This window comes from Clytia hemisphaerica, unplaced genomic scaffold, assembly GCF_902728285.1.
Source record: "Clytia hemisphaerica strain Z4C2 unplaced genomic scaffold, Clytia hemisphaerica genome assembly, whole genome shotgun sequence".
Classification (NCBI taxonomy): domain Eukaryota; kingdom Metazoa; phylum Cnidaria; class Hydrozoa; order Leptothecata; family Clytiidae; genus Clytia; species Clytia hemisphaerica.
Window position 1 is genome coordinate 1,527,549 of NW_027104356.1, and position 19,358 is coordinate 1,546,906.

The 19,358-nt window shown below is 34.8% G+C and overlaps 1 protein-coding gene across 3 annotated transcripts; it reads right to left on the minus strand.

The window, feature by feature from the left end:
- Window positions 1-1,761: 1,761 nt before the first annotated feature.
- Window positions 1,762-17,845, minus strand: LOC136818237 (cGMP-inhibited 3',5'-cyclic phosphodiesterase 3A-like). Of its 3 annotated transcripts, XM_067074612.1 has the most exons (9): window positions 17,183-17,845; window positions 13,583-13,819; window positions 9,332-9,601; window positions 8,025-9,011; window positions 6,781-6,892; window positions 6,162-6,472; window positions 3,898-4,101; window positions 3,483-3,641; window positions 1,762-2,899 (listed from the first exon to the last, which is right to left on the minus strand). In XM_067074612.1, exons 2-9 carry the CDS (start codon window positions 13,655-13,657, stop codon window positions 2,402-2,404), a joined length of 2,616 nt encoding a protein of 871 aa, XP_066930713.1. In that variant the 5' UTR covers window positions 13,658-13,819; window positions 17,183-17,845; the 3' UTR covers window positions 1,762-2,401. The 3 variants fall into 3 exon arrangements, with proteins under 3 accessions (XP_066930713.1, XP_066930711.1, XP_066930712.1); XM_067074610.1 differs by lacking the exons at window positions 13,583-13,819; window positions 17,183-17,845 and adding an exon at window positions 11,845-12,568; XM_067074611.1 differs by lacking the exons at window positions 13,583-13,819; window positions 17,183-17,845 and adding an exon at window positions 10,787-11,077.
- Between the last annotated feature and the right edge of the window lie 1,513 nt (window positions 17,846-19,358).

Here is a 19,358-nt window from a genome sequence, read left to right on the forward strand (position 1 = left end):
GCCTGTTCCTACACGCTTTTTTTTTTATAAGAATACACTTTATAAGAATGTCCATGATGAAAATAGCCAAAAAATTAAGAATATCATAGGAATATCACCATCATGGAATTTAGCAACTGAACCTAAGAATGATGCCATTTTAAAGGCATTTTAACCTGTAGATTGGCAATTTCGATCTTAACCTAAGAATACCGTAAGAATATTTTTGGATGATTTTCGCCAAAAAGTTAAGAATATCCATGATGAAATGAAAAAACACCATTCTTATAAAAAAAAAAGCGTGTAACTGACTTAATTTTCACCCACGAATTAAAAACAAGACAAAAAAATATGCGCAGGTTCAGATTGCCACACTAAAAGCCTTGAGAGCTAAGCAAGGTGACGTCACACAGAATTGGTCTATACATTTAACTACAGTCATAAAACTACCTATCAGTCCATAACAATCTCGTCATCACTTCGTTCATATACCTAATACCAAATAAAAACATTTGTTAATTTCAATAGTTCAAACAATTTTTCATTTCATCACCATATTGCTAAGAGTACTTTAACTTTGTGACAACAACAATCTACATGTTTCTAAATATGCATTCTAGATTTGTAATATGAGCTAGTAAACATTCTCTTTTTTATATACAGGGCTGAAACGAGTCCTAATCTTGAAATGATATTGCATACTGTATCCTATCCAATCCTTAGTTTATGGTTAATGCCGTTAATGTTGTTGTAAAAAAAACAGTCGGAAAATACCTTATCGGCCAAAACTTAGTCGGCCCTAAGTGACTGAATTTTGGCTTGGTTACTAAAACTAGGACCAACTAAAAATTAAGGCCGACTAAAATTAAGGCCGACTAAGTTTTGGCCGATAAGGTAAGATACTTCATTCAATGAAGAAGTATAAATTTAAAGTGAAATATAACTTGTCAAGAGCACACACCTCTATTTTTTTTCTCCAAAGTCTAAGAACAGATTCAAAAGAGTTTTAGGTATATTCTCAACCATAGTAAAGAATCTTGAATGAAAAAAAGCTAAGTCATTTCATTTAAAACATTTCAGCCTATGCAGGCAGGCCCGGCGCAACAACCGTAAAAGTGGAAAGGCTAAAGGCTAATGCCTCTTCAGCCTCCCTGCTTCCACCAGGCCTACTATGCAGCCTACTATGCATCTCGAAAAAAGCAAGGCTGAGGCCCATCCAGACAAGAAGAAAACCCCCAATACTTAGGAGAGAGTATAATCTACAGTATAGCATAAACGAGGGAGAAAATTATGACAAAATTAGATACATTTACCTTTTAGAAACTTACCCCGCACATGCAACCTGATCTATTGCAATAATGTCTCCCTGCTTCAGCGATTCAACATTTATATTTTATGCTGAAACAAACAAACATTACTCATCGCACATTCCAACGTACGGAACTCTCTTATTGCAGTTTTATAGTTCAAATTTGAAACCGGACTGATGTTTCTACAGTTAGGAAGATCATTTTAAATGATGATTTATAAACGACCTACTGGGAAAAAAGTTCAACTAGCAGATAGATCTAAATAGATTGATTACTATTACAAAGGAGCTTAAGGCTTTTTGTTTTTCAATATACAAAACCCAATTTCAATCTAACCAGAAACGCCAATATAGAAAGTCTGTCAATTTGTGCTGAACTGACATGACATATTCGTTTTCAAAGAAGAGAGATGGCCTTTCTGATTACAAAGTCATACGGATACTCTGGAAACAAATATGAAGGCGTTTCTTGATTGAGTATATAATAGATAGAAGTTGTATATATATTTCTTTAAACTGTTTCCAAGAACTTCATACAAGAAGTCTAAGAAGCAACGATCATAAATATGTAGTAAATCTGTCAAAATATCTGCTGGTTTGACTAATCTCTTTCTACACAAGAGCAGAAAAGAATTTCTGTTTTCTGCTCGCAAACGTTCTGGAAGAGAGCCACAAACTTCGTCATCAGTAGCATAGGATAATACATAAAGAACTAAATGCCGTGATCAATCAAATCAATGACAGCACGTGGTCGTAGTCGAGAAGAAAAGCTGGTGTTCATCATAAATATTCAAGGGGTGGGTGCATCTGTCTGTCAATTTATACAAGAAGCTAAAAACATTTTCCAACAAGCCAATAATATATAAACAGAAAGCTTGCAAAAGTGTTGTTACACATCGTTGCTCAATCAATGAGAAACAATCATCATCATGATCACTTTTACAACTTGTGGAAAAAGTTCTCTCCATAACAGTACTCTTCGCGAGCACAGAGAGAGAGTTCTTCTATATCACGTGGAAACTCATCTTACGTCATACATGTATACAAAGCATGGTACTGATACTCAACAAGAGTAAAAACGCTTCTTCCTCATGCTGGTCGTAATGAATGAAATCAAGTGTCGTCATTTTCAGGTTCTTCTTCTCCATTTTCGCCGTTCTCTTCTTTTTCTTCTTCAATGATACGTAACCATTTCTCATAATTTCGTTTGATGTTATCCGACATAACGCAAAAGATGGCTTTCTTGTCACCGTCCGCATCTTCCGTTGAAGAATCTATTTCCTCTGTTGATTCATCCTTGGTAGAATCTTCTTCTGCTTCTACGGCTTGTGTGGAGGTAGGCCCGTTCATAGTAAACTTGGTCTTGTCGCTTTCCTTCGGGGGCTGGTCTCCTTCCTCGCCACTAGCATCAGACTCACTATCATCATCCTCTTCCTCATCTCCATCCTCGATTTCGACCCATTCACCAGGCAGGATACCGGCTTTCTCATAGGCGATGTATAGCGGTTGCACTAAATGTTTGATGAAAGAGGCCTGGAGTTGTGGCACCTGCGGACTGCTGCGATCCATATATGCTGACGTTGGCATTCCCAATGTCATCTCGTCTTCACCCTGAAGGCGATATTCAAGAATTAAGTCAATTCGTTACTTAGAGAACTTCTCATAAATAAAACGATTGTGTCAAAACGCATGGCATAACTAAGAAAGGCAAGAGAAAAGGAGTTGAGCCTAAACGATCTAGAGCCCACCAGGACCCGAAAAGTAATAAACCTTTTCATCACCGAGACAAAAGACATCATTTCTTAAGATATAATATGAGCCCTCTCCATTGGGGAATGGGTCCTACTCCTTATGAAGTAGGAATGCGTAGCGCTGTCTAGACACCGCTGGTTCTGTGCACGCAAGACACTGATACCATGATGCATAGTGATGTCAGGCGTAGAACGGGATGAGTGACACCACACATCATAATGTCTAGTATATCATCCACAGTATTGTATCGAACTAGTGGTACCCAATTCCCCTCACATTGTATGGGTTAACCCGGGAGAAGGTGTGTTCACTTGCCAGTACCACAGTGGGAATCGAACTCGGACCTTCTAGATGGGAGTCAAGCGCAATGACCACCACACCACTACGCTTCTTAAGCTGATTGGACGTTAAAAGACGAGATGAGAAGATTACTCAAACAAACCTGCTGGTAGAACTCTTCAATAATACGTTCAGTCCATCTATAGTGAAGGTCCCATTCTTTGCTCGGTCCTGAAATGTCCGCTATTTTAATGGCCATCTGTCCGAGAAGTAAGCGGTCAGCTTCACTCGAGAAATTCAAACCGCCTCCCTGGTCTGAAATCTATAAGAAATAAAAGCAAGATCAAAAATGAATTTGTAGAAGACGTTGTTGAGTTCCAAAGATGGCCGAATAATTAGAAGCACTCGTCTTAACTCATTTTTGTTCTTGCGAGTTTTGATGATATAAATTTAATGAACTGAGGTTAAGAATTTAGTAAGACAATGCTTGAGATTTGAGTCTGAATAAGCTTCTCCATTGTTGAACTTAAATATAAAAAACGTGTAATACTTATCATAATTAATATCCCTTTTAATACCTTGGCGTTCCATTCTGTAAGGAAATCAAAATGTTTTTTCAAATCTGTCGATAAAATTTCTTCGATAACTATGAATCTGAATCGTTTGAAATCAGCAGAATCGAGTGTGGACAAGAAATTCAACCCTGGATTGGTGACAAGGAGCGACCAAGATGCAGCTGCATGATGACTTTCTAGCACCGAGCGATCATTGTACAGCAAAGCCTGCAAAAGAGTCCAGAGAGTAAGTTTAAGTTTACCTGACGATTATTAATTGTGAACGTTTATCATGTATAAAGAACATCAAACATCATCTCTAAAGAATTGTAAAGAAATTAATCAGATGCACGGCATCACAGATTATATCGCAAGCTGCGAATACCATTCTAGGGAAGAAATTTTCATTTGAAAGATGGCTGAACCAGTTTGCTCTGTGGAAACCTAATTTCGCGCTTTTATAGGATTTTTCTCAATTGAACTGGCCTAAGCTTAATATGCATATAATTCACTTCCCGACTAAATATCAATATTTTTTCCGATGTAGAAAGAATTTGACTTCATTTGATTTAAAATCGGAATGAGGATGACAGGGAGTTGGTCTTTAAACTACTGTTTTTCTTTCTGTGTTTTAATTATGAGCGTTTTTATTTTTGTACTACATTTTAAAGCTCGGAATCTCACTAAAATTAGCTATTTACTACAGTTGTCAATATTCTCCTCTCCAGTTTTTCCTATTGCGCCACATTTTTGGTCATAAAAAAACCCCCGTCCCTGATTCGCGTCTTCCTCAAGAAAGTTTTTACATCTCGCAAGTCGACATGGAAACTTATTTCGAAAAATCAATTTACTCTAGACTAGACGGTTCCCGTCGTCACAAACACCGGTTATGTGATGCTGAACGCACACAGTGCTCCTAGAGATAGCTACGCTTTTTTTATAAGAATACACTTTATAAAAAGAATGTCCATGATGAAAATGGCCAAAAAATTAAGAATATCGTAAAAATATTGTTATCATGAAAATTTAAAATTCTTTTTTTATGAATATATTTTCAAATGCGTCTAAAACCTTCTCGAGCTGATTTAGCTGAGCTATTTTATTTTATCTTCTATATAGATGTTCCTTTAAATTATTTCGGAAGAAACAGTTGCAAGCTTGAGAAGATGAGTATCGACTATTTTTAGAAAAAATAGATCAAATTCAAAATACTGTTAGAAAGAGTTTCATCGGAAAATTTATTCTGGCTCCATATAAAGATTTCACTTTGTACCGAAGGAATATATTTAGACACTTGAGTACCACAAATGGAAACTCCACAGTATGGTATTTTTAACGGTCTAAAAGCGAAATGTGTGGGTGGGAAACTAAAAAATAGAACACTTAGGATGCCAACTGAAATTTCGTGGCGAGAAAAGTTTTGAAAAGATGAAACTTTTTCATCCGTTGCATTGTCTATTCTAGATGTCACCCGCGCGTTTTTTCTACGCAATTAGAAGAAAGAATCCCGGTTTTTAGTGAGGTGCTCGCTACATTGCACAGCCTTAATTCAATAAAAAGGAGAAAAATTTCTTCATTTCTTTTTGTTTCAGCAACCAAGGAAGCGGGGAGACGGGGGAGACTTCAGCCTCCCCACTTTTGAGAAAATGGGATTTTTCTCCAATTCCTAGTGAATTTTATCCTATTTGAGCCTTCATACCGCCGGGTATGAAGTTGCTGAAAATCAAAGATAATCGCGCAAATATCCGATCATGAATCAAAATGCATCTGTTTTTAAATAGCGCCCGCTTAAGGTATAAAAATGGGAAAATGTATCGTCTAAAATATTTCTGTCCCAACTTACCCCCGTATTTTCTTTTTTCTTTTTTGATTATGCGTCATAGCAATACAATGACTTCTTTTTTTCTTTGTTCAGTGAATGAAAATTGATAATTATGAAAACAACAGCACAATGATTTTTTTCTTTCTTTGATTGGATGTGACGAAATTATGTAAATTTATGCAAATTTTGGTTACCCCAAATTTGAGGTAACTCTCGGACGAGAATTTCATACACGATACGCATCCCCTATAACAAAATAAATTCTGGGGATGCGCGCAGCCTAGAAAAATCCCCAAAAGAGAGATTGACGAACGAAGGTCTTTCGAGTAAGTTTTTTACATCCATGTGAAAAAACTTTATTATGGAGTCTGTATTTTTTCGATTTGTTCGCCGTATGATAACTCAAGTTGTAAGAAACTCAAGGAGAGAGTCACAAGTGAAAGAGGACGTCCTAACAAAAACAAACCTTGGAATTGAGGGTAGCAACCAAGAAAGCATTCGTTCGTCCAGGGTGATCAAAATCGTGCATAGCTGCCGCCACATAAAGCGCCATCAACTCTAAATCAGGAACCGAATCACAAATACATCCATAACCGAATTTCTCTTCTTTCTTAGTGACGATTTCGTTCTCTTTAGGTGATGATGAAGGCGTCACTTTCTGTTCAGTGTTTGTTAGGCTAGGTCTACGTGATAGATCGCTTTGGAATCCAGGGATACGATGTTGTGTTAGGTAATAGACACCGTGCAACACATCAGCCGCGTGAATACGGTTGTGATCTGGTCGTAGGTAAGAAATATGTAAAGGTAACTTTCATGTTGCTCGTCATTTATGTATTATAACTTAAATAAGTAAGAAGTTGGGAAAAATCAAAATATAATAGCCGCATTCTTTTTTACCGTTCAACATAAGTAAGAAGTTGAATTTTTATGCAAGACCTACTGATAGGCAGGGTCGAAAACAAGGAGAATCATAGAGTGATAGTATTTTTATGAAATCCCGATGAAGTGGGGGGGGGGGGTAAGGGGGGGGTAAAAATAAAGGAGATGGTCTTATACAAAGCAAAGAGGTTGCAGTGACCACTTACATGGAATGTTATGATAACCACTCTCCAATGCACGGAAAAATTTGAGAAATGTCACTTCCGCAATCTTGAACGTTTTGAAGAAATCGCACAATTGAAAGATGCGGAATGCAAGCTAAAATGAAAAAAAGGAAAAATTAACGAGAGTATATTCTATTGGGAATTGGTTAGAGAATAAAACTCCCTTCTGACCTTATGACAGTATTTCACTCGCTACAAGCGACTTGGAGAGTATGCCACAAGGTACATCTTTGCAAGGAAGTATTGGGAATTGAGATATAAAGAAAATATCACACACGGAGAACAAAAATTAGTTTGAGTGATACAGAGTTCGAGTTGAAAATTGTTTTTTGGAATTTGTTTACTGGGTGGGCCAATAACCTCCCAGAGACTAGATACTGTGTAATATTTCTCATCCAAATTGCTAAACAGCCGGGGTTAAAGTGGGAATAGACAACCTTGTTTTTTCCAACCAGCCTTTTCTTAGGTCAACCATTTAAAAGATTTATTAAGCTCTTTTTGTTGACATTAAAATATCTGCTCCGATAATGCAAACAATTAATTTCGTCATTGTCAGCAAATTGTCAACTCTTTATTGATATGTTAAACTACGACCCCCTGTGTAAACTTCAAGGATACTTTATATCGTGCGTTCATAAGTTGACATTGGATTTTTTTGACACAGCTTCGTTGACTAATTCGAAGAATAAAGCTTTTCAAAATTCATCTGAACGTGATATTCCGTCGTGATATTCCTTCCATGAATAAAAAATCAAGCCTTCATTGTCGCTTATCCCAGTAATAGACCTTTTCATAAATTACGTTACGAACATCACTTGCCTCGTTTTGAAATTATTGCCACAGTGATTAACTCCCAGCGGATTTTATTAAAACTACTTTCTTTTCATAAAAAAATCATTTAATGTCTCAAGGGATATAATCACCTTGGTAATTGTTTGAATACGAGGCAAGTGATGTTGGTGACTTAATTGATGAAAAGGTCTATTACCTTACTGAGAAATGCGTTTACACGCACCAAGTCTTTTTGAATAAATTTCAAAATATGTCGAGAAAAGTAGTCGTCACATATAGCCTAGTCTTGTCCAACTTTTGCTCGAGTTTCTGGCTAACCTTAATGTTATCAGACTGACGCATTTAAATCACACTAATCCTAAAAAACAAGTTTAAGGATTGTAGACGCTTTTAAAATCGTGAAAGATAATACAGAAAAGAAGAAGTACACCTACTTGTGTTAAAACGTTGCATTTTTCACTGAGTTCGAAGATTGGGAAATCCCACTCCTTGACTTTGCTTAACATATCATCAATATCTCTGGATATGGCGATCTCATACTCCATGTGTAGCTCACGTGACGATTTTCGACGCATCAGATTGGACGCTGGAATGACGAGATTATCACTAGAATCACTGGACTTAAGTTCATTTTTAACGCTTCCTGTTGAGTTACTACGTAAGGTACGGCTCGTATCACTAACTTTACGTAAGCTTCGTTTAGGGGGTGTCGTTTCTGTCGCTTCCGTGGTTACACTTTCTGACGTAACATCTTCGACGTTATCTTCTACGGTGCTTAACGTTGACGGTGGTTCAACCGACGCCGTTTCGTTTATCGTATCTTCGACATTTTCAACAGTTTCTAAAGGAGTTTTATGAGGTTGAGTATCTACTGGTTCTTTTTCAGGAGTCTCTTTAACATCTTCTAAACGTTCATCTAATACAAATTTAGTCCTGTTGTTAATATTGTTGTTATTATTATTGGACGATGTACATCCGCTCAAGGAGATGATATCTTTGACCGTGTCCTCATCTGCCGATTCAATGGTTTCGTTCTCAGATTCTGAAGCATCCATTCCTTCAAAGAAGACCGGTTTCCCGCGTTCGATCTCCACTTTAAAAATGGTGTCATCTGATGTGGCTAACTCTTTCCTAAGCAGACCGCTCTGCGTTGGACTAGTGGATTGTGAAAAAGAACGCGAGTGTGATTTTAAAAGATTGGATCTTTCTGCAGGTGTTAACGCACCCGCGTACGATTTAGATCTACTAGAAGTCTTTTTGATGGCAGTCGGTGAAGAAGTACTATTTGCACTTGTTTTGTTAGCGTTAGATTTTTTGTGGTGATACTCCATATCTATGGTTGGCATTCCTGTTGCAGATGTAGTCGTCGTGTAACTTGATGACATCCTACGTGAGCTGACGCCTAAATTACGTTGCAGCCGCTAAATACAAAGAGAGTGAGGTCTGTTACATCCAATAGGCTTTTAGAGTATGGTATGGGAATATGTATGTGGTCCTTTAAAAATTAAGTCATTTTTCGGTAACTCGTACAATGAAAGGCCATAAATAAGTTTACGAAATCTCAGGACATTATTTCATAGGCAGCCTATAGATTACCCCTCAGCTTGTGAAACTGGGTTTGACTCTCTGTCAATTTATACTCAGTTTTGGAAATGGACTCATTGCTATCGAAACCAGACACCGCTAAGTGACCATTAGCGCAGCGTTTAGGTTAATAAGTACTGCTTTAACATTCTGGTACCTGTTTCAGTGAGAGTGGAGTGTCATCCTTCAGATCTGGCTGGTTTTGAACTTGCTCATGATCCTCATTGTTTTTCGTCTTCTCCAGTACAGTCAACAATGGTGCACCTTGTCGATGTAAACTATGCTGAAGAAGAGGTGAGATCATATCAGCCACAATACGTAAAGTACCGGTGACGTTCAACGGAAGACTGGTGTCAGCTAGCAGGTCTGTAATCATGCCATGTGCTTCTCCAAGGATAGTCAGGTCCATGGATGACATCGAAATTTTCTGCAGAAAAAGAAGAAGAAGAAATACAATTGGATGATTTGTTATTCGAGATTATCTGGTAATTTTGGCAAAGCATGATATTTTTCAACGTGTTTTTGCTGCAAGTATTACTAGAATACAAAATGTAATACATTTGTAATATATAAGAACCTTTTGAAAAGAGAAATTGGTATAAGGGGTTTTTAATGGTTGTACATGAAATTAAAATTTCTTTGTTGAAAAGAAGAGGAAATTTTTGTGGGAAAATAGTAATAGGTTATGTAAATGTCGGTTGCCGGCAATACTTTAAGGAACGGTGGAAGAGATATGCTATTTTAAGATGGGAAGAAGCTAGGGATTAGGAATAAAAGAATTTTGAAATGAAGGACCTTCTTTTTCTTTCGTTCTGACAGTTCCAATAACAAACAACATTTGTACTTTTTCCAAAACATTTAAGTGCGCTGGTTTTGAAACAACAAGATAAAATAAAGGATGCTTCATCTGACTGATTTTGCGGCTTGTTTAAGAGAAGCGTATATAAATATACTTTTTAATTGTGGTATAGATTTCTCGATACATGATAAATTGCCATGCAATGCAACCTTACAAAAATGAAAAAAGCTGACCATCAAGTCGATTATTGAGTACATTACAACAAAACAAAAAGGGGTTTGAAAATAATTTCTTTTTGAAATGACCTTTTTGTGAATATTGAAGGGGTTTGAAGGTGGGAGAGAAAAAAAGGAGGAGAATTGATGAACTTTCAATAAGCAGTAGTAGAAGAGATGAAGAAACAATATATAGAAGAAGCAAGAATAAGAAAAAAAAGCAGTCCTTTTTTGTAGTCAGCAGATGTTTAAAACTTAACCAAGGAAAGAAGAAGAAGAAGCAAAGCCAACAATATTTTCTGCAGGTGATTCCTTCACACTCTTGATACTTTTTTTCACTTCCAATATATGAGTGACTAAATATTTTTCATTTTCCCCCGAAAGAAACGAGAAGAAAATTAAACACAAGAACATTGAAGAAGAAGAAGAAGAACTAAAGACAATATGAAAATATCAACTTCATAGACTTGTTGAATCGCTTCTTCAATTTTCCAAAATTACATCAAAACCATAAACAATATACTGGGAACAAAGATTCTCAAGTAAAAAAAGAGAGAGAGACAATCTGAATCTTTGCAGTTCATCAGTCACATCTTACCTTTTCCATAGCAAAATCATTTTCGTAGATTCTAGGGACACCCTCAGATCTGTGATGAAAAAGAAGTGGTCTTCTCAAAGACATTATGTGTTATGCCAGTGACCCAGTGACTAAAGTCTCTCTAAGTTTCCTTCTTTTAGATTTAATGAAAAATGATGTTTGCTTGGAAAATTATCCTCATTCTAAGTTCAGTACACATACGACAAGCAAGAAGAAGAAAAACAAACTAGATTTTTTTTGTTGAGCAGGCGTTGGAGCTACATTACGCGATTTTTCATAGTGTTGTAACTTAATATTCCTTTTTTTGTATTTTCCATAAAAAAGATAGAAGAAGCGTATAATATAAAGAAGAAAATGAAAATAAATTGTGAAAAATGGGAAAAATGTCTTTTTTTGAACCAAGAATATGCTTCATTAGAATGAAAATCATTCGATGAAAAAACGGGGAGCAATGAAAAGAAAGGTCTAGATAAGAAGGAAGACCTCATTTCATGTTCTTGTTCAAGCCCTTACATACACCTGTCGCGTGAAAAAATCTCAAAAAGTCTGAAAGAAAATGGCACATTATATAACCTCCTGAAAAAGTGTGAAGGAGAAAAATAAAACGAGACTTAGAATCAAATTAAAAGGGTGACCTTAATATTCAGTTACAACATAAAAATATTTGATTGATTGTGTGATTAACAATTTGAAGGCATACATTATTTAGATATTGTGTCGAAACGGCTTGGCACAACATTTTTATTATCATTAACACTTCCAGTATTATGATATAAATTAAGCTTCTGGGTTTAAACCTACACTGTATTCTTGAAATGACTACTGTGAACAAATAGTTAGTTTAGTATTGTTTCATGGGTGAGACGAGGAGTGTCATAATTATGAAAATTTTATATAGAAAGATTATTTTCAATCAAGATAGCCAACCAAAATGTCATAAAACCTTAATTATGGAGTTAACAATTCGTGGTTTTTATTCAAACTAATATAGAGAACATAATTATGACGATCCACTAAGTAGCATAATGGACATTAAAATACAATCTACTCTTTAATACCTTTTCAACGAAAGATTCTACTTCGTGGTGTAGAGAAGAGGCGGATCGGCGCCTTCTGAAGGAGCTCAACAAGCGATGTGACCAGCTATGTTTCTTGAGAGGATACGTTTGTGTTTTCTTATCAACACGACATGTGCAATGACTATTAACATTGTCTATGTAAGCACTACGATAATGTTTGGATGATGTTGACATTCTCAAGTCACCACAACACCACCAAGTAATCTCTTTTTTTGGTGCAATATTTTCGTCATAGAAAACCAAGAAAACACATCGCTATTTATTTTCAACTTTCCATACAAGTAAAGAAACAAACCACACTACATTCACCTAAAGCAATAACAATCTATTTTTTTGTCCAAGCAGCTCACCACTGTGATATGTAAGTAAAAATAGAGCAAAACTGGTATGCCAAATAAAGAGTTTAAAAAAGAAACAGACAAAAACTCCTCAAACTCACAAAAAGCAACCAATATAATAGAAGAATTAATGGTAGTGTAACTACAGGAGTATAAACCTGCTTTTTTCGAACACTTTTCACATATATAAAAAACTCAACAGTGGCTAGCTGTTACATATCGACATGAGGAAGAAGGCTGTTTCATCCACATCTCAAAAGAAATTCCTTTTTTCTTTTCTTTTTTAATATTATTTCATTCTCATTTGAAATCTTTTTTATGACGACCTGCACTTTGACATAAACAATTCATGTATGAGTTCAATCACCGTGTTTAAAAAGATACACAGTATATAGAATGGAAAAAAAAATTCTTGCCAAGATCCCTTAGTAAACTTGTGATTTATTTATGAAGTAAAAGATTGAACTGATTCCGAAGTGAAGACTTTATCTTTGAAAAAAAAAGCATTCTTCATTCTTTGAGGAGTAACCGCAGCATTATTAAGTAGCGAGCGATCAGTAAATTATTCATGTGCATGGATGGATAAGAGACGAGAAATTATTGTAGAATCAAATCAAAAAACTATATAGTTTGTCCTTTAAGCCCGTAGGCCTCGAGGATTTTTCACAAAACGTAAGGGGTAAGAGGGAGATGATGGGATGAAAAAAAACGAAAAATAATTCGAACAGAAGATATTTTTCTTCTTCTTTTTTTATTCAACATTTCATTACTCAATTTCACTCACTACATAAAAGATAGGACTTTCTTGCTTAGACAATAACAATTCCAAATTAGATGAAAAACTTATACACAATAAATAAAGTGAATATAAGGGGAGAAGAAAGCCATTCCCTTAGAAGAGAGAAGAAATCACGGACACAACAAACAAGAAGAAAAGACTACATTTCAAAACGACTGTCTATGGAGCCATTTTAAACAACAAAGAGAAACTATCCACCACCAAAAATCATATATCAAACTTTTCTTCTTTCTTTCAATATATGGTTCTGAAAGCCATTCTCTATCCCTTCTTTTCTTTGAGATTAGCCAGTCTGAACTTGGTAAGTCAGCCAGTACAAATTCAAATAAAGAGAGCCCATCAGTTTTTATACAAGAGTTCTGGAAACAAAACTCTCAGAAAACATTTTGAAACAATTCAAACAATCAAAACAAAAATGACTTGTATATCAAGTGTTTTGCATCTCAAATTGGTCATCATCCTGGCAGACAATAGAAACCTATAGAGAGCTGCATAAAACAACATGTTAGATGTTTATGCATGTTTTGGATCGCTGATAAAATAATATGTGGATGAAATATAATCAAAAAGAGGTTCATACCCTAGCTGAAGGAGCACCACCCAAGGCAGGAAGAGATTTTCTTCGTGTTTTGTTTTGGATTATGGAGGATTCCATTTTGCATGTGAGATGACTTCATTTCGATGCTGGATGCACGTCGCGGTCGAATGACCGGAATAGAGTTGTTCATCTCGCCTTGTAAATGTCTGCTCGTCAAATTGCGATTTGTTTCTTTCTCAGTAAATATCTTTAGAGGTGGCCAAGTAGAAAGTGCAAGCCCTACATTTTACACACAAGAAACAAAAAAATAAATATGAGATCACGATAAGTATTTTTTTACGCACACAAAAAAAAATTCAAACCCTAAAAGACAAAGCGATTAAAATATGTGCATAGAGATTAACAAAAAAAGGATCGTTGTCAATAACCTATAGGTTTGCTCTGTAAAAAAGAGAAAGGAAAGGTCTTTTTTTTGATAAAAAAGAATATAGTAAGAATGAACGGTAGCATTCTCTTGACTATTTGATTATAAACATCGTTGCTCGTTGTTCGCTTTACAGAAACAATCAAGTACATCGGTATATATAAACTGCAGCTTTGTGTGCTTAAACCTTATTAAGTGCAATCAAAAAAACGAAAGGTTAAACACAATAAAAAGAGAATAAGGGTATGTTTAAAAAACACATAGCCTTGACGACAACAACTTTGACAAACACATCACAAAAAGCATAAACACACAAGCATACATACACAAATTATTGGATGCTTTCCATCCCTATACAACTGCTTATACAAGACAAAATCGAAACTCATTCAAAAGACCAAGCAAGTGAAACATAAACATATCACATATTTTGAAAGGCTCAAATTCATGCAGTGAATAAGAAGGTAGTCACAAACTACACATTGCTTGAAATCCACAATCATTTATACTTATAGTAGCGATTCAAACGATTCAATCTTCAAGCTAAAGACTGAATTAGACGACACCAGATTTAATCGAAACTTCAAAGAGAATAAAATACTTTAAATCTTATCAAATAATCTTTTAACAAGCTAGATAAGTGATCATGGTTTTAGTATGACAGGTTTAAGATTTTTAAAGATGGCATATAAATCACAGTTTATAAGAATTTACAAGAAAAGTAACAATGATACATCAATTGAAGAATTTTATAAGAACAATGAGGCTCAAAAATATCGCAAAAAAATAAGGACAATTTAAGAACAAAAGCTGGGAATTGGATTGAACGAGTAATCTTTTTCAAAGAACCAGTAAATAGTTGTTGAGACCCACCAGACTTATCATTGTTCTTAAATTGTTCTTTTTTTCGGTATTTTTTAGCCTCATTGTTCTCATAAAGTTTTTCTTACAAAAAAAAGAGTGTAGTACACGTTTTTTATAAGAATAAACGATATAAGAACATAAGGCTTCGCTGGCCCAAATGTTAAGAACATTTTAAGGCTTTGTGGACTCAAAAACACCCTATTTCTTAAGAAAATGGTCAAAATAAGAACATGCTAAATTAAGTTATCCAAAGGATTCAAAATTTTTGGATGTTTTTATAAGAAAACATGTAGCAAAGTAGTAAACATTGGGTATAATAAGCTTAGACTACCTAAATATTGCCTTGAGGATAAGAACAGGATAAAGATTTTAGATTAAAGTGCAAAAAATAAAAAAGAACAGTCGAGTATAAATAAAATTTTACTGGATCCTATAAAAAAATATAAATAACAATTGATTGCACATGTGTCAGAATAACTGACACAATTTGAGAAACAAACAAAATAATAATGTCGACATATAAAACGATCTAAATAAATGCCAAAACTCCAATTAGCAAAAACCTGTCAATCAAAGAGTTTTGTAACAAAGTAAACTGTGCTGTTTAGAATGAGCGGTGTAAGAGAACCACCCACCATAACCTCCCCTATTAGTTTACAATCAAAAGAGCCAAACGAAATCCAATAATCTGGCTTTTTTCAAAAAGTTTAACGAGACAGAAACACAACTCATTACATCCCAAGAAAATAAATCGAAGTCAACAAAATAAAAACACAATAAAAAATTCGAAACCTTCATAATTCGAAGACAAATTTGGGGACAAAATCACTTATAGCTCTTAACAAAATTGTGACACGGCAAAAGATATTAAGAAAGACTTTAGAGATGAAACTTGAATCTGGTTTTCAAAGAAAACATCAATTTCAATCCACCATCAAGAAAATTAACCACGTTTTCTTGCAAAAATCATGTCGTTTATTTTGACTATCATGGCTCTAATACAAAAATATCAGATTCTTTAAAAAAAATAACTGTCAAATGTCAATAACAATTGATCCAAATTTTGACAAAAGGACCTAATAAGGAGATGAAAAATAATAAAGTAGACATTAAAATCTTTGCTTTAAACCCCTTTCAACTCACTTAGCTTTTCGTATCCCTTTATTTTCAAAATGGACTCTTCTGAAAAAAAGTTTTTCGAGAAGGAAAAAGTAACATGTTAAACATATATTGGAGTTTCAAACTTAAATGTGACATGACCCTTTTGTATTCACTTCAATTGTCGACAAAAAATTATTTAATCGAAGTCATTTTTTGATTCAACGATAAATTTTTTGGGAAATTTTTGTTCATTTTGATGTGATGGGAGATTTACTTTCACATAAAGAAAGGTGTAATTGATTTTAATAATTCTCCTTTTTTTAAGGTAGAAATTCAAATTCCATTTGATTTTGTCCAATAAAGAGTTTCCATCGAAGTGAGAAAAGTGTGTGAAAAAACCCTTCATTTTCTGCAAATCTTTCACACTTGCAATATCTTTTCCTCTCTTTTTTTGGGAAGAAATGAGTAATTTCCAAGATTCCAGTCGAGCAGAAAACTTTTATTTCCTCCCTAAAAACTTCCTGAAAGAAAAATCTCAAAAGCTAACCAAAAAAAACAGTCAAAAAGCATGCACCATTTCAACCAAAAAACCTTCAATTCACAATCACAGAGTGTAACATGAGAAAGTGAGCATAATACGAAAAACAGAACTGTTTCAAAATATTTTGATTTCAATATACGTATAACCAAACAAACTAAAAACGCTTTGATAAAGAAACTCACACAAAAATTGTAATCTTTTCAAATAAGCCCCTAAGGTTGTTTATACTATCATTAAAATTGATCCGTTTGTTTGAAAGTAGCCAGCTGACAATAAAGTAATGTGAACATGATGGATGACACACAAAAACAAGAGGCTTGGACAGCTTTGGATGAAATTCCAATCAAAATAAGGTTGTTTAAACTTTATTATTATTAAATTAAGATTTTATTCAGCATTCTATTAGTAAACCAACAAAGGCAATAAAATCAAAAGAACAAGACAGTTTTCAGGAAAGGTAATAGCAGTAGTAAAAAATATTAGCAACAGCATCAAGATTTCCAGAAAGGTGACTTGAAGTAGAAATGTAAAAGCAGCATTACACATTTGAAAGAAAAGTTAAGTGATTATTTCACAGAGACTGAAAAGAGGGTTGGTGTTAGTAATACAGTTTTTAATGGTTAGACTCGTTTGCTTCTTCAACTGTGTTTAAATAGAATTGAACAATCTATAATTTCGATAAGAAAGACAAGCTGAAAAGCTTAAAACATACCAGATAGGATGTACATATACACAAGTATCGGCTTCAAGAAATCAAACCAACCACCAAATGTTGTCGTTGATGGAATGACCAGAAGTCGGACAATAATGATTGAATTGACAATGATCAATGTTCCAATGTTATTCATGTTTTCGAAAAAGCTTCTGCTTGTCGTCATGCCAATCCCAAACATTAATGTCAGTATTGTCAAAGTGAGCATAGATTCTGCTTTAATATTCACTGCAAAAACATTACTAAATATTTCAAGTAATAATTCTAGAATGATACATGATGCCACACAAGCTCTCATTGAAAAGAATACTTTGAAATGTTTCATCAATATTCCAACCCAGATGTACATATTAGAATATAAAAGGACTGGAGTAGTCAGTGATAATGTGCTTTGTATCAGTAAGTTTGCCCATAAAAGAACAGTCTCGGGTAAAATAGCATATATTGATGCACCAAGTATCATGAATGTCATAAATACTAAATTGAAGAACGGTCTCTGGTTGTGATAAAGGTTATGAATGTGGTTGAAATAGTCCACTTCAGACAACTTTTTATACGAGAACAAAATAAGCCATGGGTACATAGGTGAATGGATGTTGCGACCAGTGTCAACATTGGATACAATATACTCTTCTCCTTTTGTCTCCATTTTTTATGTAATCTAAAAAGAAGGCATATCAGTAAAACAAAATAAAGAGAATTTCATAACAACTTTCATAAAAAATCTTTCATAGGTTTGTGTGGTGCAGTAGTATCAGCCTTGACTTTCATGTAGGAGATACAAGTCCACAAGGTGACTCACTTGACAAGTGAATGCACCTTTGCCTAGATCGATCCATGCTGTGTGAGGGGAATTGGGCACGACCACTATACAAGACATGTGCAGGTATATTTTCATGAAAAATACTTTGTATGGATGTCATGCCCGATCGTGATCACAGATATGCTAAAATCTTAATATGGTTTGAGAAAGCATGACATGAAACCCAAGGGATGTTTTCTACCTGAGGCGAACCCGAAAAATTTTTTTGTTTCCGGTCCACCGGCCGGGTGAAATTTATTTCGTCGTCACCCGGCCGCATTTTTTTTCGTACATCATCGTTAGGGTTAGGGTTAGTTTGTTTGTTTGGAAAACTTTCGTGAATCAGTTTTTGAGGCGTGTGATTTATCGCACGTGATATTTTAAAATCACTTGGAATGAAGGTTTTATCCTGATTATTGTTATAGAAATGAAATTTTATTCATCTCAAACTAAACCCTGCATTGTTTTTGTTAATTCTTGCTTGCAACTCAACTTTTAAGAATGTTTTTTTTATATACAACTTGGTTTTTAAAAAAGAATCATGCTGATTTGTGAGTAAAATAAATAGAAACATTCACAAAGTGGGGACTTTTCAGTAAGTAAACAGCTTTGTTTTTATAAAAGGAATCATGCTGACTTGTGAGTAAAATAAAAAGAAACATTCATAAAGTGAGGATTTAAAAAATTGGGGAAATGTTTCTCTCACTCTATTTTTTTCTCAAAAAAGTTCACTTCGTAATCACAGTTTGGAGCCTTTAGCAATTGAAGATAAATATTCAGAATGAAAGAGAGTACGTCCAGTTCTTAGAGATATTGTAACACAATTGAAAATATAAACAATGAAAATTAAGTATTTGAATAATCGCACGCCTAGACCACTATAAATCAAAATCTAGGCATGCGATGATCACACGTGAATTTTTCTTATGCCGAAGCCTGTAGCGGTGTCAAGTTACTACAGTAAGGTAAAGAAGACCATCATTTTAACTTCTACGAGTGCTTTAAAAATTCGAGTTTTGGGATCGAAATTTAGCAAAAAAAAATTTTTTGCGGCCGGCCGGGTGAGTGTTTTTTTCGTCACCCGGTGGACCGGAAACAAAAATATTTTTAGGGTTCGCCTGATTTCTGTACTTCTTAAATTCTATGTGTAGGCCCCGTTGTTATGAATGCACGTCCTGTTGCTAAGACTTTTGCTTGAAATCAAAAGCTAAACCAAAGTATTACAGCACACACAGTTGCGCACGTAATATCGATACAGTGAAAAGAAGCCTTGACTACATTTGTTTTGAAATTTTGCTGCTTTGGTTGGTCAGGCATTTGATGGCTATGCAAGTTTCCCTCCCCGGATGCAAGTTACCTGATTTATCTCATATA